Raw genomic sequence first — 20541 nt, forward strand, 5'->3', positions numbered from 1 at the left:
GGTAAGACGAGGCTTTTATAATGACGCTGCCTGCCGGTGCAGCGGAAAATTTATGCGAATGTGCAAGCCAAAGAAAACTTGCGAATTATAACAGAAGCACACACACAGAAAGAGAGTGTCAGACAGAAAGAGAGAGGGAGAGAGCGAGAGAGAGAGAAAGATGTTACGGAGACATTCGCATTTATTTTTAATGCAGTTGCACCAGCAGCAGCGAATGGTGCATCGCTGTGGCGGCAACTTCAACGCCATCAACAGCTGGACATTCAAATTGTAACGGCCATTTAGCGCAATGGACGTATGCGTGATATGCTTAGCTATCATAATGAGCCACAAAGTATACGCCCCGTGTGTGACGCACATGCAACAACATTGTATATCATACTCTGTGGACAAGTACTCGAACTCTAACTGGTATTCGCATTAGTATTCGTTAATTCGTTTGCTACTGCTCTTGAGATGTGGATGTTGTGACTGCCACACACATATCAAATGTCAAATACACAACTGGTTTTGTTTTTCCTTTTTTTGTTTTTTTTTTTTGTTTTTACTTTGTTTCAGTTTGTCTTCAGTTTTAGTTTCGATTTCGTTTCGGCCAATTAAGCCATAAACTGTGTGCACTGTGCACACACATTCACAGTGAAAATGCAGTTCAATGAAATGGTTGCGTTTTGACACTAACATTCAATAAAACCTCCAACAATAATAATACTCGTATTTATAGCCTACACAATCATTAAACTTACGCTTATTATATGGCTTCATGTCGACTACTCTTGTTATGGCTATAACCCAAATGCTGAACAAATTGATCGACATGCAAAAATGTCATTCTGCAATTTTGTTGTCAGCTGTGAAACACACACAAAAAAAGGATTTATTATTTTCACTTCACTAAATATACCCATAAATAGGTTGAGCTTTGGAAAATGTATGTCATACTAATATTCTAATAAATTGTAAGCGTACTTTACTTTTCTGTTTGCTTGAATTCTAAATGCATTTTAATCTGTATATGTTAAATTCTGTATTCCGACAAACTTATTTTACTTTAATATAGAGCTGTGTATGTTATTTTTTAAGCGAGCTACAGTCCGAATAATTTTATTAGAGCAGCAGCAGTTACCACACTTTGGGAAATCCATATGAAGTTCTTCTACCTGGCTAAGCACATCCGTCTTCACTTTTCTGTTGGTCCGCCTAATCAAACACATACAAATGCAAATTTTACACTTACAGACAAGTTTTTGACAATGACTTTTTCAGTTTCAAGCATATTTAAGACAACTTCCAGCAGCTTGCTCTAAAAATGCATTGCATTGGCTTTCAGTTCTGATCAACAGTTTAGCAAAGGTCACAACTGTTTAGCAACAGTTGTTTAAAAGTTCCCTAGGAAAGCTCGGAATTCTTTGTGAAGCCCTTCTGGGTGACCACGCCCACTTAGCACATCCGCCTTCACTTTTAGCTCGGTCCCACGTCTAGTCAAACACACACACATACAAATTTTACAAATTTGGAAAAAATTTTGGCATTGACTTTTTCAGTCTTACACTTAAATCAACTAACAGCAGAATGCTCTGCTCAGCTCAGCTACAGTTCTGTTTAGGAATATTCGCAACTGTTCAGCAACAGTTATGCAGAAGTATCCCTAAAGGTGCGTAAATCTGTATGAAGTTCGCCTGTGTGACCACGCCCACTTAGCCCATCCGGCCTTACTATTATCTCGGTCCCACGCCTAGTCAAACACACACGCATGCATTTGGCACACATACACTAAAATTTTTGGCATGTCATTTTTATACTCGATCACTAACTTTGCCTTTACCTGCAATTCATTGAGGTTCTGGGCAACTGATGAGCAACAGTTGATCAAAAGTACTCTAAGCAAGCTCGGCAATCTTTGCGAAGCTCGCCTGCCTGACCACGCCCATTTAACAAGTCCGCCTTCATTATTAGCTCGGTCCCACGCCTAGTCAAACACATACACATGCAAATTTTACACATTTGGGAACAATTTTGGCATTGATTTTTTCGGCCTCATACTTAAATCTACTAACATCAGATTGCTTAGCTCAGTTCAGCTTCAGTTCTGCACAACTGTTTAGGTATATTCGCAACAGTTCAGCAACAGTTGCTCAGAAGTGCCCTTAGTAAGCTGGCAAATCTTTATGAAGTTCGCCTGGGCGACCACGCCTACTTAGCCCATCCAGCCTTACTATTATCTTGGTCCCACGCCTAGTCAAACTCACACACATGCATTTGGCACAGATACACTAAAATTTTTGGCAACCCATTTTTCCCCACATTTGATTATCAGCTGCTTCCTCGGTTCAATTGACAGTGTCAATGCCTTGTAGTTATGCATTTCTGAATACTTAGTATAGTAACCAGAAGTGTACACCCACACCCACATCCATACACATACAAACACACATCCACCTGTTATCCATTCACACATACATACACACACTCACACACTCATAGATTACTAGTTAAATAAGCAGTTTGATTGCAGCTCTGCATTTATTTTGTATATTATATGAAATTAATTGTCCAGATTGCCTAACAGACTGAACTATTAATGCAAACAATAAAATAAGTTATTATGCATCGCTCGAATTTTTTTTTAAATATTCGACCCAACTAATTTGCAAATTTTTGATTAAATAATATAAGCTATATAAGTATTTTAATGAAGGCAACCACTAACTATGCTCAACGAGTACACTTTTGGCTAATGCGCTTTAGGACTTTTTGATTATAATGCACAGCAGCGTGTCGTCTGATCATCAAACACGTCTAAAAACCACAGCAGCAGCAGCAGCAACAGTAACGACAACAACAACAACAAAAAGCATCGCATCGCAACCACAGCAAACGCGTGGCTGGGCAATTGGTGTTTTTTTAAGAGATGTTTAGGATTGTTTTGAGCTATGCGCTTTAAGGTTTTAGTTACTTCATGGTCACTGATTAAGTGCATAGTAATTAGCTGGAGAGAAAAGAGTTGCACACAATTTATGAGGATTATTTATCAGACCACAGGCTGGCTCTACAGCTGAGCTTGTGTGGAGTTGTTACAAATGGATAAATAAGATTTCAATTTCGATTTGCCAACCGGTGGCCAATAAAAATACGAGCCGTAAGCAGCTTCATTAATTTTCGTTGTGATAGTCGAGGTGAAATGGGTTCATTGTTTATCAAACACTTTCCATTGTGTCGACAGCCAAGTGATAGCTAAATACATTTCATTTTGATATGATATGATATATTTATAAATAATGACATCTATCATTATGCAGTAAATTTATGTAAAAGTCAAATATATATTGACATATTTATTTGCATTTTTTTTCGCTACCACATTTACTCGCTGCGATTATAATGAGCCAAGTAGAAGAAACAGTTTCCGAATGGATAAAGAAACACATTCGCGTAGTACACATACAAATTCGCAATGCAATGACAGCGGAAAGGAGGGGGGCTTTGGTGCTTTGGTGTGGGCATGCCACATGTGAAGATCAACAACCTTGCCAATGCGAATGCGAATACGTGAATGCAATGCATGCGCGTTATATGGCTAAAAACCAACGGCAGCAACTAACAACAACAACAACAACAACAACCATAACCGACAAGCTACAACAGCAGCTGCGACGGCCACAGACGATAAAGACGACTGTGCACAGTGTCTTCGGAATATACAAAAAATATAAAAGTAATTTGTTCAAATGGAAAATCGCAAAAGTATATTAAAAAAAACATTATTTGATTTTTCCATTAATTTATTTTTTTAAATTTTATTAAACTTTACTTTACTGTTTGCTTTACTTAAAAGTTGTCTTTATTTTATTTTTAAAAATGTAAGAAAAGAAGTAAGTTGGTTAACAAATTTGTTTTATTTTTAAATATGTCTGTATTTTGTATTTAGAAATATGAGAAAATAAGTATGTTGGTTATTGAGTATTAAATAATATTCTTCGATATTGTGGAAAAGATCTAATTGCGAGTTCAGTGAAATATTATGCTTATGCTTTTTGTTTCAAATAAAAATTTGTTACTTTATTTCTTTTAACATACATAGTTTGCTTTCCATTAAAAACTAACAAACGCAAAAGTCCAAGTGAATAGTTAATTTTTGTATCGTAAAGATATGACGACAATTTACTACAAGCTCAAAAAAATGAAACAACTTTTTATTATAATCTTATTAAAAAATATTTATATTCTCCAGCACAATAGAGTTGCAACCACTGTGCACACTGCGCTACTTGCAACGCTTGGACAATGTTGGAAAATGTTACGTTTTTGTGTGTGTTTGGCCTGACGCTTAAGTTATTAATTTGTTCGCTACTGGCGAGCGAAGTGAGCGAATTGTTGTTGTGCTGTTGCTGTTGCTGCTTGCTGCGGTGTTTTATGTGTCCATTGTTATAGCAAAAGCATTTAGATCATTATACATTTTTATGGGTTTAACTGGTGTCTCCCGCCGCTTTTCTTTTTGCTTCACTTTTCATTTTTGCAGTTTTACTTTCTTCTTGGCGAGTTGCAATGTTCCGTAGGGCGCACGGAAGTGCTTATAATTCATCTGAAGATGCCACAAGCAAGATGCCAAGTGGCAAATTGAAAGTTGTTCGAGTACATCTTTCTTCCGCTTTCGTGGGGAGAAATGGCCCGTCTAGACTCTCTGGCTAGGGCTGGGCATGGCAGGGCAGGGCATATACATATGTATGTACTATATAAATACAAATAAATTGGCTAAATGCCCGTCGACTGGTCAACGTGACAACACTGGCCAATTGAATTGCGGCTTGCTTTTGAGCAGAAGAAAACTTTCAGTTTCGATTTGCTTCGTGCTGGCATGCAATGCAACAAATGAGGCATCCAGATGCAATGCGATGGGATGCGATGTGATCAGTTGCATCTGCCAATACGATATCAATCTGGAAGTGCAACTCATTTGAACGGAGTGCGGAAGTCTTCACTTTCTGTTGCATCTGCATGAGGTGCTCATAATTTGTTCGAATGGTCTGCACACAGTTGGACTGCCGCATTCGAATAGGATAAATTATTTGAAATTGGCACAATTTACTACCACCATCTACCATCGACCATCTATTGCGGCAGCTGATTATGCTAATTGTTTAGTTTTGCTTTTGCATATTTGAGTTTTGCTGCTTTTACGTAAAACTCTCATTTAAATGATGTGTGGTGCAACACGAAAAACGCTCCTCAATTATCGAAGTAGGTGAAAGTTGCTAGCCGCTTAAAATTGGGCTACTGCATAAGAAGATGACTCTGTAATAGATCCACCTTGTATAATATCCTATATATAGCAAACAACTTTGAAAGTTTGCTGTTAATGGCTGAAAATAAAGATATTTATTTTGAAAAATATGTATTAAATATTTGAAATGATTTATATTTAATTTTTAATTGTCAAAAGCTTATTGTTGAGATTAATAATAAAAATATTTCCATTTGAATACAAGGATTCAATATTGGAAATACATATACAATAAATTTATATTTGTAGAGAATTGTTTATTTCTAAAGATTTGGATTGAATGTGTTACATGATTTATAATTAATGTAAAGTTCATTCGAATTATTTTTCTGGAAAAATCTGAAATTTACATTTTTATTATGTAAATATTACTCGAATTCTTTTCTTCTTCTTTTTATATAATCATCGTATATAGTTTAGAAGACCAAAAAGAAGTATACTTAATACTCTTAAACTAAAAAGAAAAAAGTCTTTACAAATTTGTTACTATAATTTGCAGCGATGCCATTGACTTTTGCACACTCATTAAGTGCGAAGAAATAAAGTTTAGCTCACATTTGGCGTCGATTTGTACGATAATTGAATATTGTTGCTGCCATTGCCATCTTTTCCTGTTTAGAGCAGCTTTGCGTGATTTAAGCAACTTGTTATTAAAATGTTAATGCTGTTTTTTGTTTTAAGTTTTTTTTTTTTGCTTTTCGTTTAGTTTCTTTCTCTTTACTGATTTTTTCCAGTATTTTTTGTTTTTGTGCAATCGGGTGTTTAAAATATTTTTGGCATTTAACACCGAAGAAATTCAAATACGAAATGCGAGCCAAAAAATGCGCATGAGTTTCAAATTGATATGATTTTTTCTGTTTATTGGTTTTATGCGTGACTTCCGTGCGATCATTGCAAAATTGCATAAGTCGCAAAGCACTCTTACGCGATGTTCCGCATTAAAATGTTTTTTGAATTCGATAAGCACTGCTTATTAAGCAGCTATCCTGTCTGCCTGCTGCATGTAATTAGTGTCGAACAAAAAGTGTTGCATGCTTTTAGGCTGACGGCGAAATAAAAATTCACTTTTGAGTGTTCAATAGGAAATGATTGGTAATTAACTCGCACTGCAAATAAGTGCATAGTTTTGGGACAGAAAAGGTAAAACTTAAAACAAGTGATTATGACTGAGGTTATCAATATTGAAAAAAATACTATCTACGTACATTGCATTGGTTTTGAAAACCAAAAATTAACATACAAATATGATATTTTCTTCCAAGTAAGAATAATAGAAAAACACAAAGAGCTTTGATAATTTGGTTTTATTTGTTTCATTTATTTGTGCAAAAATAAAGTCAAAAGCACATTATCGTTATTACAATCTAATTATTGCACATATTTAACACAATTTGTTGTTGTTAGCGATTAACAAAAATATTTAAAAAAAATTTATAAGAAATTAAAGTAATAATAATCATTGGATTACGATAATAAAAACAAGTGGCATGTGGCATATGGTGGCATGATAATGAAATTAATGGATGGGGAGGGGGGTTGGGGACACAAAACAACGCGAGATGAATTTGAAATTGATGGAAATCAGGAATCGAAATAGATTTTAGTCGCTCCTTGACTCGCTCCTTGATTCCTCAATAGAATAAATACTAATGATAGATTTCTCTCTCTCCGTCTCCGTCTCCTTCTCTCTCTCTCTTTTCTCTGGCATAGCACAAACAACAGAATGATAAATTTTAATGTACATAAAATACAGTATTAACAAATAACAGCACGAGCTTATCCCTCGAGCAACTGCGTCGTCTTGTACTCCACCGCCGAACCCATTTCGGCGCCAAGTTTCTCGCGCACATATTCGCGTATCTGCTGCAACTGAGAATCGGCCTGATGCTCCGCCTTGGCTGCCCGCTTGCCCTGCCGCACCTGATGATGTGGCATCTTCAGACCGTGCGCGTGATAATTGTATGGCGGCTGTGTGATGCCCATCGCCTCCTCGCTGCCAGCCTGATAATCAGCCGCTGGGGCTTCCACATCGACATGAGCACTCTCCACTTGCTGCTGTTGCGAATGATGATGATGCTGATGGTGGTGGGGATGCTCTTCCACGTAGGGACGATGCGAGGGCAGCACATACATGTTGGCTGCGTAGTCGGCGCCGTTGCTCTGGCCATTGAAGATCACTTTGGTGTGTGTGGCACGTGGATTGTTCTCGGTGATGGGCAGCTCATGGTCATGATGATCATGATGATCATGCTGATCGGCTGGATGTGCCTCTGGCGCTGTTGGTGGCTCTTGCTCTGGCACATAGATAGGTTGCTGCTGCTGCTGCTGCTCGTGATGTTGCTGCTGTTGTTGTGGCGCTGGCTCAGCGTATTGTGGCGCCTGTGGCGCCATGGCAATCAGATAGAGTTGTGGCTGATAGCTGCTCTCGTACTGCGGCTGCGCCTGTGGCTGTGCATAGTAGAACTGCGTTGGTTGGCCTGGATAACCAGTTGGCGCATAATACGCCTCTGGGGCGGGCTGCTCGTATTGTGGCTGCTGTTGCAACTGCTGGCGACCCTTGTACGTCTGATACACATCATCGATGGCACCGTATTGCACGGGCGGTGGCGTTGGCGCCAATTGATGGGCATACGCCACTTCGGGGTGATAATGCGCCTGTTCCTGCTGCTCGACGGGGGCATAAGACTGCTGTGGTTGCAACTCCACCGCTTGATGCTGTTGATGCTTTCGCTGCTCGGCGTCCTGCAACAGTTGCAGATATTGTGCCGCACGTATTTCGAGATATTGCTGCAACAATGTCTGCAAATGCGCCGCATACTTTGCGGGTCCCGGAATGCGCAACACAATCACTGGCTCCTGATAGCCAGCTGTCTCATCGACGCCGACGCCGCCGCCGACAGCGGCCGCCTCATGCTGTGGCTGCGGCAAGTCAATCTGTGGCTGCTCGGGCTGTGCATGCTGCTCAACAGCAACAGGCTGTTGGGCCTCGTAGCTGGTTTGTGGCTTCAGCTCATACGAATAAGATGGTTCAATGGTCACGCTGGTCACTTGCTGTTGTTGTTGTTGATGTGCCTGATGTGGCTGCGTTGTCTCTGGCTGCTCGTAGTCGGCCGGCGAATAGGCATAGGCATCGGGTGACTCGGTGGCGGGAATGTCATGTTGCGAGTACGGATAGAACATGAACTTGGGCGGTGTGTAGTCGTAACCCTGATGCGCATAGCCATAGCTGTAAAAGTCAATTCGATTGCATTATTAGTGAATTTAATCGTGGTCAGCTTAATGCTCAAATGCAAACTGGTAATTCGATTCCAGTTCTGCAACTTTTTGCCCTTCACTTCTGTCAGCATTTTGACATTGAACTTGTGCATTTTATTAAATTGCATTTTTCATATTTTTTGAAAAGTTGAGAACTTAAACGAGATTGCGGGAATTATGAAAATGATTAATGAAGAATATACAAATGAAACATTAAAAATAGCAGCAAATTTTAATGTTAATATTTTTTCCAGATTATATAACTCTATCTGTAATAAATATGGGAAACCTATATTTGCAATATATTAAAGTTACTTTTAAATCTAATAAAAGCTAAATTGTGTTACTAAATTATGCTGTTTTTTTTTACTTCCGCCACTGCACTCTTTAAAAATATTTAGAGTAAATACCCTATGGGTGGAAGCGCATTATAACTTGGTGCCTCCAGAATATTAATCAAAAAAAGGCCTAATTTTAAAGTTTCATATTTTTGGTAAATATGTTACAATAACAACTATATTCTTCGTGATTTCTGAAAATTTGGTTGCGATCAGATAAATATTATTATTTAAGAAATAGTATTGGCAAAAACATCTATTTATTACTGGTCTTACTTGCTTTGGCTAACATTTTGGTATATTTTGCACTCTATGATATATTTTGAATGTAGTACTATATCAATATACCAAATATAGTATTTTTTGGTATATTAAAATGGTATATTTTAAAATGAATATCGCTTTTTAACGAAGTTAGCAGACGCACAGCTAAGAAATATATAAAATCCATTAAAATTTAAATAAAATGTGATGTCAACCGACAACCAAATTGTAAAGTTGCTTCTATAAGCTGATCTCATTGCACTTTGCTGTTAACCATCAAATTTTTGTTGCTTCAAATACTCTCAAACACACTACAGCCAATTGATTGAACTAATTGAAACTGGTTTGAGCTGCAAAAACCAAACAACTCTATGTTGTGCTTTGTTCATAAAGCAGTCACTGACCCGAGTTCACCGTCGATGGTGCGCTTTTTGCCATTGCCGCTGCCGTTGGTCGAATTGTCGCGCTCCACTTTAATCTTGATCTTATTGCCATGCAGCTTGAACTGTTTGTCCAGCTCCTTGATGAACTCCAGATCATCGGCCGGCAAATTGCTGAATTTCGCATCCAATGCGGGTGTTTTGGTCGTCGCCGTTTTGCTGGTCGTCGCAATCTTGACGCGCGGCTTGCTCGGCTTTGTGGTGGTTGTTGTCTGAGCACCCGTCGCTGAGGTAGCCGCTGTGCTGGGTGTTTTGGTGGGTCGCTTCTTCAGAGTGGTCACCTTTTTGGGATAGCCGCCGGCTGATGATTTTGTGGGCTGTCCCGCTGACTGTCCCACAGCGCTGGCCAAGCACAGCGCTGCACTGAGTGTGCACTGTAAAAAATGGAAGGATGCGAAGAGCATTAAAAGAGTACTCGTAAAAAATACAAAAAAAAAAATAAAAAAAATTGAGAGTTGAATATAGTGGCTGCTGCTATACGCTTTTGTTCGCTGGCAGCTTTGTCTCCTTCAATGTGTTTTTTTCTTTTGGGCTCAAGGTGAGGCGCAATAGAGAGACAATCGAATGGCGCATCGATTGTGCCAAAAGCTCTTTTGTTTTTGCGCTCTTGGCTATCGAATGGTCTCGATACAAAAAGCCAAATCATCAAAAATCAATAAAATCAAACGATGCTTTCAGCAGCACCAATAATAAAATCAAACAAACACTTTTACACACACACACGCAGTTGTATAGACAAATGTTTCACATTTGACATTTGGTCTAAGCCAAGATGTGGCTTCAATAAATGAAGTGAATAAATGAAGTGAATGTTTTTATTTTCTGTAAGGTAGCCTAATGTATACATAATTCACTAAAAGGGGGTTGATGCTTTTATTGTCGTTGCTGCTGTGTGTCTGTGTGTGTGTGGAGGGGAAGCAATTTTGGCAAGTTCGTGTCTTAAGTCTTTTGTTTTTTTTTTGCTTTCGTATTATAATCGAACATGATTCAATTGGTTTTTCCTGTTAACGAGTGACTTACAAATTGAGCACAGTATGTTTAAGATGTAAAATTGATGTTTCCGGTCGTTTATGGATTCATAGTTTCAGTTGTCGGCTGAGTTAGATTAATGCGGCATTCTTGGCCAGCTTGATCGTTGCTTCATTAAAAACAAACGAAAAAAGAGAGCGTAAAGTGCTGAAGTGATCTTTAATGAATTTTAAATCTTGTAAAACAATTTGAATTAAATGCAAAATCATAAACTTCATCCATAAGACTGATTTTTAACATTTTGTTAAGTACTTCAAAAATTTATTTGATTTCGACAAATATTTCCAAAATATTTGAATAAAATTTGTCTGTCATTGTGATAGCGCATCAGCTAGTCGCATTTGTATTTGTATTTTTTTATTATTTTTTTTTGATTATTGGGACTTGCGGAATTTAAAAGAGTTGCGCCGTCTTTTGTCGTGTCTATAATTTCAACACTTTGCATACGATTCGAATAGTGTATATGTTGTATCTCCCATGCTCAGAGGCAACTCTGCAATAATAGTTAAAAATTTAATTGCATTTTGTCACTCAATTACAGCGCGACGATAAATCCGAAACTGGGACAGTGTGTCAAGTCAACTCCGCTCCGCTCCACTCGACTCGACTCGCCTCGACTCCGGCTCATGATAGATCATTTAATAGCGCGTTGCAATACAGTTAGTTTTTTTAATTTTTGTAACTCTACTTCAACGATTTGTGCATGTGTGTGCTAAGCAGGAAGACTTTTTTGGCTGACTTTCGTACACTTGCTGCACGGGCGCACCTGCTTGGAATGTATAAAAAAAACACCAAAAAAAAAACATCAAAAAATAGATAGCAAAATAATTTCTGTCAAATGTTAGCATTGTGAACGGCGCTTAGTTGGCGTGGGGAGGCGAGGAAGTGTCGACGGGTTTCGCGCGTTACATGTGAATTTATGTGATCTTTGTTGTTATGTTGTTGAACTGAACGCTTTATATAATGCGTCCAGTAGCTGATCGTCGCTCTTGGTCAGCGCTCTCTGTGTATCTCTCACTCTCTCTATCTCTTTCTCTCTCTCTGTGCGGCATCCGCCTGTCATTTTCGCTTAGCATTGATTTATCTTTTCGTTGGCAAAAGAGTTTTCGCAATAATTTAATTAAAAAAAAAGTCTCTTGCTGTTGTTGCCTTTCACTTTGCAGAATGTGACAACAAACTGTCAAGCAGCTCAGGCAGAACTTTGTTGCCAAACTATTTCTTGCAAAAAAGATTTTCGTTTTCAATTTTAATTGTAATTGCAAAACACATGCGTGAGTTTGGGGCACGACACGCGTGCAGCACTGAACGTCGCAAATAGCACAAACCACAACAGCAATAGCAACAACAACAACAACAACAACAACAACAACAACAACAACAACGGCAGCAAGTAGAAATTGTTGCCGCTAGCGCCACGCAACGCGTCAAATTTAGTTGTAGTCTCATCATTTTGGCCGATGTTGTGTTGATGTTGTTTTACCGTTTGTTACTTCGCTCAGCTTCCACAGTGAATAATCGTTGAAGCTGCGGCTGCTGCTGTTGTTGGATGAAATGATGCAACAACAAAAACCATAAAAATAAAATGTAAATTCAACAACAAAAGCTCAAATTGCAGTTAATCCTGTGCCGCCTTTATATAACAACAACTTTGGAGTATTTGCCACATGCCACAGCAAACCCGAGCTAACCACAATATAGTAAACGAGTTCTCATTACAAACCCGCCGCACATTTGCGTAAATATTTTTGTTTGGCAATTGGCAGCGGGGCTAATAAAACGTTGCCCCAATTAGCTAACTAATATGGAACTGGAACTATCTCAATGCGTTGATCAGATTCGTTGCTTGCCGCTGGCAATCTTCTGTCATTCAGTTCAGTTGAGTTCAGTTCAGTTGAGTTCAGTTCAGTTTAGTTGGATGCGGCAGCGAGGTCAGCGAACAGAACCGCAGGCAACTTTAGGCCAAGCACGAGGCAAGGGCAAGGGCGAACTCCGTTGAGATAAGCTCTTTGCTGTTACTGTGGCTCTGGGCTCAGCGAAGCGATTAACATATTTGCTGAACAGAGACAGAGACAGAGGCAGAAAAAGAAATAGTTGGTAATACACAGTCAGGCAGAGATTTTTTTGGGGGGATCTTTCTGTTTGCAGTTCGTTTACATTTGGCAGCTGAAAGTCGATTGTGCAGTTAGTTCGAAATTGTTTTGTGGCTTTTTACTGGCAAAAGCTGCTATACAGGGTGAGCCAGTTTGCAGTTGCAAATCTAAAATACAAATTTCGCGTTTTTTTGCAGTAGTTTCAGTTTCTTGATTGATCGAGTTAAGATATCGGGTTTAGCCAGACTTTTGAAATTTATTTGCTGCCAACAAATCTTGTCTATGCACTCGTTCGCATAGCTGTGGAAATTCTCCATTGCTAAGCTGGGATTAAAGGATTTTGTAATTTGTATTTGGTTTAAAAGTAAGTACAATTTTTGAAGAAAAATAAAAAAAATTGTAAATATAAAAAGATATTTTTATATAGGAAATAAAGAAAATTGATAATATTACATAAAACTTATATAATATATATATATGGATAGATATAAAGAAAATTGATAATATAAAAAATATTTATGCAAGAGAAAAGTGTTAGTTGAAAAGCATTTAAATATATATTTTTGTGAAAGAAAATTATTCAAAATTGTCAATATTCAAAAACCATTTATAGCAGAGTAAACATATTTCTTATATTCTTAAAGAATACTCAATTAATTGTGTGTTTATACATTTAAACATTTACATACATAAAACTTCAACTTTATTTACTAAACAATTTTGTAGTAGTGATTCTTTTGACCTTTTCAATGTGAATAGAAAATATTTAGTTGGAGTTTTTATTGCATAGAATTTAATTTACTGTAATAATTGTATTTGTCATCTCAATGAAATATTACGTAAGATGTATAATAATAATTCTTTAAGCTTTTTAAATGCAAATTGTTAAACACAATGGATGATCAATTAGATTAATTAACAAAGTTCGCGTTGCTTTCACTTTCATTGAGTAAATTTGCAATGTCATTCTAGTTAATCAACCTAATAAGCAAGCAATATTTTAATAGGGTATTTCGTGGGGTATATTGGCACAGCAGTCGGGGTTGTCAGGATCACTGAACTTCGCTGTCTGCGACACCGGCCAAGCGTTTGCTCCTCGAACTGGGCAACTTGTTTTTGTTTTTTGTGGTGGCAACTTCCAATTTTCAACTCCCACTGTGCGCGCACTTTCCACCGTGTTGCAGCCATTAACCGAGCTGCTGGTCCTCCCCCTCCTCCTCCCCTTTCTCGATCCCAAGTGCTCAAACAAAAGTGAAACACACGCTGGCAGCTGGCAGCTTATGGCTTGCAGCTGGCCAAGCCGGCTCTGAGAGGCCACAATTGCAAATGCAAATTAATTGAGCAGCCAAACGGATGACGGCACAGGAGGAGTAGGAAGCGTTACGTTGCGTGGGCGTTGGCGTTGGCGTTGGTCATGCCCCCCCGCCCCCGAACGTTTGCGCAACTTTTGCGTTGGCAATTAAATTAGCATAGCTTCAAAAATCTTCTAACTGATCTCGAGTGTTGTATGTAGGTGTAAGCGACTGAGAATAAAAGCTGATCAAACATACCCTCCCAAAAAAAAAAAAAAAAACGAGAAGAAAAAGAAGAAAAAAGTGTCTTCCGCATTGTGGTTGGTTGGAGGCTGTGGCACAGATTATGCAAGAGAAGATATATGGGGGACTGGGGACTTGGCTCTAGGGGAATAATTGCATTTCCTGCTTGCTTGCTTGCTTGCTTGGCTTGAATACATACCAATAGCAATGCTAATCTCATTGTTCCTCGGCTCTCGACACTTGGCTCACTTGGCTGGCTGCTACTTTGGTTGCTGTTGCTGTTGTTGTTGTTGTTGTTGCAGATGATGATTTCGTTGCTTTGCTCTCGATTTGTTTGCTCTCAGACAATGCACATTTAAATATTAATTTTCACATGTATTCGTTTACAGTTTACGTCGCGTATTGTACAATATTTCTTTCCTTATTGTCCGTTTCGAGATATTTTCTTTTTGCTGCTGCTGCTTCACTTGCTACGCGTGATTGTAAAATTGCCTTTCGCACAATTGCATTCAAATGCTAAATAGCACCGTTTAAACAGTAACAGAAACAGAAAAAAAAAAAAAAAAAAACGATGCTGAGAAAATTGTGGGAAACTTGGAAACGTGGCTCGAGCTCAATGCGATCTACGATCCGTGCAGGCGTTCAAAAGTCGCGCGACCAACTGTGGTTGGCGCTGGCGCCGCTCTTGGTTTTTATGCTCGATGACGATGACGACGCAGACGCAGACGCAAACGACGTCGACGACGACGACAACATCAGCAGCAACAGCAGCAACGGCGGCAATAACAACCATAACAACAACGGCAGCAGCAACATCAGCAGCGTCTTCGTTGCAGCAAGTCCAAGTCACTTGGCCAGTCAGTCAGCCAGCGGGACGAGAGCGTGCGGAACGGGAGTCATAGACGAGTTCACAGGCAATGACACCACACGTATGCATCTATGTAAGTGCACATACGTGTGTATAAATGTATCTGTGTGTGTGTGTGTGTGTGTGTGTGTGTGTGTGTGTGTGTGTGTGTGTGTGTGTGTGTGTGTGGTTGAAGGTGTAGGTTGTCAGACGCTAAGAAATGCCAGATCAGTTGGAGTACGCAAATGCATAGTTATAAATAATGGCAATAAAGCAAGTTCTAGAGCAGCATCACACTATCCATGAGATACAATTGTATCTGCAGCAGACGGAATACTTGTATATGCACATTCTTGTTTTGCTTTTTTTTATAAAGCATTGTTTATTGCACTGCCCGCAGTGATTGCTTGGGAATGGTGCAAATCATTTGAATTAACTGCAAACTAATTAAACACACATAGCTTAAAGTACACATATTTTTTATGATGTTCATAAATAATACAACGAGACTTAATTGCGAATGATTTTCTAATGAAAAGTATTCTTAGTAAACTTTTTTATTAAAAAATCTATTTACAAACCAATATAAACAATAGCGTTATACTTTATTCTAAACCTATTCCAAAAGACTTCTTTATATTAATTATATATTTACACTTATTAAGAACCTACAGAAAGGCTTAATAAAATACATTTTGAATTTTATATTTTACGCTATCAATACAGTATTCTCAATCTAATAATCATGCTATATTTGAGTAAGACATTATTTTGCTAGTGATAGTAAAAATTCAATGATAGGATAGATAAATAGAAAGACAGATAGATAAATGTCTTCATTCGTGAGATATGTTAGATAGATAGATAAATAAATAGATGTTAGATAGATAGATAGAGATAAGTTCAAATATATAAAGTGAGATAGGTAAATATACTTAAGGATATGCTGAAAAAGAAACAACTTTTTGTACAAAAAGAAATCTAAACTTTATTGAAAAGAAGCTCTATGTTCTATTTAAAGCTACTAATCATAAATAATATTTGCCCATACTCAGGGCAATCGTTTTCAGCTCATTAAATAAGGATTAAAGTCAGTTAGAGTGGGTTATAGATTTATGCATCGTTATCGATGACAACCATTTGACAGATGACAATAACTTTTCAAATCGAAACTAAGTAATCGACCTTGCGTTTTATTGACACCTTTTCATTGATTGGCGTTTGGTGTTTGGCGTGTGAATAGCTGATCCAATTGTTTAGGTGTGATTCCTTTCATTTTACGAAATTTCTTTTTAGAAAGACAATTTTTATTGGTCTTCTGTCCAGTTCAAGTTCAAAGTCATAAAAAACAATAACAACAAATACAGAAAAAAAAAAACTGGCGCAATATTTTTTTTTTGAGTTGGATGCATGATGATAGCCGAGTGTTATCGTCACGAGATTCAATCTGGAGAGACCTTTCATTTTAGATGAATACATTTTATGGTTATTATTATGGCCATTACGATTTCTGTAGCTGACACAAAAGCCAAGCACCACCAGCGACGACGTCGACCAATCGAAACTGAATTTGCATAAAGACAATTGCAGAGCGAACTCGAACTCAAACTCGAACACGAAGCAAAAGCAAGAGTTGATCTTCACGAGTAGCGACTGCTCCACAAGTAGTGGCAATTTAATTGGCGCATTAAAGTTGGCAACCAAGTCGAGCGTTGGGATTGGGTTAAAAGATTTCAGATTGGGTTTGCTGGATTTTGGATTTGTGGGCTTGCGTGAAAAGAGAAATGGCATAACAAAAGGCGGCAAAATGCAAACGTCGCTCAACTGTATTTCTGTTTGTTTCTTTTCGTCAGTTTTGTAATCTAGTTGGTCGAAATGAAGTGCCAGCTAAAACACCAGATAACGATAATAGCAATAAAAAATAAATATTTGAAAAGGAGACGAAAGCAAGATGAGAAAAATCAAATCAAAACGAAAAATAAAACAACACCAAATAGTAATACCGAATATCACGCGCCATCGTCGCGTCGTCGCAATCGACAATCGGCAATCGGTTGCATTGTTTGAAAGTTTTTTTTGCGTTTTTACAAATTCGCTTTGATCTCGCTTCGATAGGCAAATAAACAGCAATTGAAATGTTGATCAGACCCAATCGTCAGTGGGTTAGCCTGTTGCACAATCTTCGCCTCCACCTCTGCCTCTCTCCTATCCCCTTCCCTCTCTACTCCTGTCTGTTGTCTGAGTACCTTCGAGTCGAGTCATCGCTTCAATAGTGTCAGTCGGTCAGTTAATTTGTATGCATGCATATTATAGATATGTCACTGTTATTATTATTACTATACTATATATTATTATTATTGTTCATAATTTATTACAGTATTTTTGTTTTCAACTGTGTGTGTGTGTGAAGATGCGGCCCATAAAATATGAAATATCATAATGCTCGGCAATGATAATGCAGCTTAGTCGCCATCGCCCATCGCCCATTTGCAGAAGGTTAACCGTGGGCTTTGCCCCTGCAGCTGCAAAGATGACTCGATAATCGCAAGAGTCAGCACAACGACTAGCGAATACACTACACACGTGAAATCTGCAATAACAAAATGAAATATAAATTCTAAAGTTTTCTGTCGCCAACATAAACAAGTGAGAAACCTACAGTGGAGTGTGGTCGACTGTGAAATACTCGCTACCCATTTTGAATAAAAGCAAAACAAATGCTGTATTTTTTTTATAATATACTAAATTGATATACCAAAAAAATACAAAATTATATAATCATATTAAAAATATACAAGATTGTCAGTCAAAGCAACTTCCCATCTATTTCTTCCCTAATATATCTGATCGAAACCAAATTTGCAGGAATCAGAAGCTATAGCTATTATTGTGTGTAGCTAAATTACGCTCGTTACTCGGTTCTATCTCTTACGGTCTTTGAGATCTAGGTGTTAATACAGTCGGACGGACAGGCAGGTAGACGGACAGACAGGCATGGCTATATCGTCTCGGCTATTGATGCTGATCAAGAATATAAGTTACCCTTTTACCCTATGGTTAGCTGGTATAAAAGTAGTCTGAAAGATTGAGCTCGTGTTGCATGCAACTCCACAGCTGGCAGTGTATTTTATAGTGAAAAGTGGCAAACAAATATTTGTATTGTACAGCGACACAACAATCGACATGCATTCGATTCCGAACCGAAGGTGAGTTCCCTATTATATTTGAGATACTATGGAGCATCTGGAGCATCGAGCCCTTGGGCTCACACAAGGTTATATACATTCATCTTCAGCAATTGTCTAAATGTGACCCATAAAATTTAACCAAGCACTATAAATTGTACAATCGCAAATAACTCGATAAACAAATTACAATTTGCTTATATTGTTTTATAATATTTTTTTTTACATTAATTGTAGAGTTAAACTGCGTCTTATTGCGCATTTTTAACGGCTTTTAACTTTTCGAACACTACCGAATAATTCAATTTACGGCAAAATGAATGGGATTTTGATGAGATAATGAAGATACTTTGCACTCGCGCTGTGCTGTTGTTGTGCCTCAAAACACGTTTTGCTCTGTCGACCATTTATTTATTTATTTTGCTTTTTTTCGCAACTTCTCAGCCAAATTGGCGTTGGCAGCCACATCAGCTATAACAACATTGTTGTCTTCACAGAGAAGAGAATAAAAACAATGTCTTAGATCACACGCGATGGAAAGTTCATTTGCATTTGAACAAACGACCTTTTTCTTATCTGTATAACATACAATTTGCTTGCCACTTAGTTAGTTGGTCTATCAGCTACAAGTATCTCAGCTATGTACTCTGCAACGGCTCATTATTCATTTATTTAATGGAGTTGTTCACACCAAAGGATCGTGTAGAAATGTCAAAGATAAATCAATAAAAATATATATTCATTTTGAATTGATAAAGTGAAGAGATAATTGTTTAACTGGAAAGGTAATTCTTACTACTTTAACAAGGTTAAGAATTTATTATTATCGACACTATTTTGACTATTTGGAATAAATTGGAAACTTATAGTTCTTAGCACTTTAATTAAAACTAAGAATGACTATTTTGCTATTTTTGATTTTATATTTTTTTTTTGAATTTCATTTCATTTATTTTTAGTAAATGATGTTCAAAATATGGAATATTTAGAAATGTATATTAAATTCAGCACTATTTTAATAATACAAATCTTTAAATATAGTCAACTCTATTATAAAAATAAAAATTTATAAATATTCCGTTATAATGGACATCATTTAAGTGATTAGTTACTTCCTGAGCATTATCAAATTTTGTCTTAATATCCAATTACACGAATTGATCCTCGAGTTCAATGTCATAAGGTTAGGTCTAAAAATTTGCCAGGAAATAAAGCGAAACGTGTGCCTAACGTAATCACAGTCCTTGAGCGGAAACTTGGGCAGATTTTGCGCATTTAATTGATGGCAAACAAACCGCACTGAAAACACACAAACATAAGCACACACATGCACAACACATGCACAACACACACGCAACACACAATGCAACAATTAGGGCCTCAGTTTGTTTGGCAGTGGCAGCCAACTTGGTGGCAACTTCATTAACAAACGGCAGATGCGACTCAGTTGTTGTTGAAGTGGCTGCTGCTGATGCTGATGCTGTGGCATATTGACAACGCTTCCTACTTGCATAAATTGTACAGTTGGAGAGAGACTTTCTGAAATGCAAGCGAAATACATACAACAAACACACTGCCACACAAATCATAATTTTTGAGCCGCATTTCGTGAAGACGTTGATGCCAAAAAAAAACTGCAATAGAGACTGGGTCTTGGGTGCAGCTTTTAGAGCTGGTGCATGTGGTTGCTGTTGCTGTTGTTGCTGTTGCTGTTGATGATGATGCGGCCAGCCAGTAATTGTTTGCTGTATATGCTGGATGTTTGCTTTATGGACGCGATTACATCAGCAGCAACAGCAACAGCATCAGCAACTTCAGCAGCTCATCGGATCGTCGAGCAAAGACACCAAAATACTCGTATTGCACTCAAAAAGTTGTCGCATCTGTTCGATTGGTTTCGCCACGTTTTAAATGGCTTGTCACAAGGCTTGTGTTATGTGAGCACAGCTCAACGGGATGTAATGTGATAGACACACAAAAATACACAAATTCTTGTATAATCAGACCAGTTGTTAAGCTTTATTTCAACTGTCTCTAAAACGAATCAAATTGTTCACATAAGTCAATTAGTTTATTTACTGATAATTGAGTTCAAATGCTGAAGAGTTAGCTTACAAAATTTCTAACTTAGATCACTGAATCCACCCAAAGATAAGATATGCAAAATGTATGTCATAAAACATTGTAGAAGAAAAATATTGAAGTATTCAAATAATCAAAGATGCGCTTGACACCTCAGGAGATGTTCAAGTGTTCATCAGCTGCGGCACATTATACATT

The 20541-nt window shown here is 37.8% G+C and overlaps 1 protein-coding gene across 1 annotated transcript; it reads right to left on the minus strand.

The window, feature by feature from the left end:
- Positions 1-6575: 6575 nt before the first annotated feature.
- Positions 6576-14879, minus strand: LOC133848821 (uncharacterized). The gene is made up of 3 exons (XM_062284517.1): positions 14429-14879; positions 9540-9949; positions 6576-8504 (listed from the first exon to the last, which is right to left on the minus strand). Exons 1-3 carry the CDS (start codon positions 14447-14449, stop codon positions 7055-7057), a joined length of 1881 nt encoding a protein of 626 aa, XP_062140501.1. The 5' UTR covers positions 14450-14879; the 3' UTR covers positions 6576-7054.
- Between the last annotated feature and the right edge of the window lie 5662 nt (positions 14880-20541).

The sequence above is a fragment of the Drosophila sulfurigaster genome, chromosome X (assembly GCF_023558435.1).
Source record: "Drosophila sulfurigaster albostrigata strain 15112-1811.04 chromosome X, ASM2355843v2, whole genome shotgun sequence".
In the NCBI taxonomy this organism is placed as follows: Eukaryota; Metazoa; Arthropoda; class Insecta; order Diptera; family Drosophilidae; genus Drosophila; species Drosophila sulfurigaster.

What these genes read in the sequence shown, in the direction of transcription:
- LOC133848821 (XM_062284517.1), bottom strand. Translation starts at nt 14,449, where the DNA reads ATGAGATTAGCATTGCTATTG. An exon ending in TGAGATTAGCATTGCTATTG is followed by an intron (nt 9,950 to 14,428) that starts GTATGTATTCAA and finishes CATTTTTTACAG; the next exon opens with TGCACACTCAGTGCAGCGCT. An exon ending in ACCATCGACGGTGAACTCGG is followed by an intron (nt 8,505 to 9,539) that starts GTCAGTGACTGC and finishes TGACTTTTACAG; the next exon opens with CTATGGCTATGCGCATCAGG.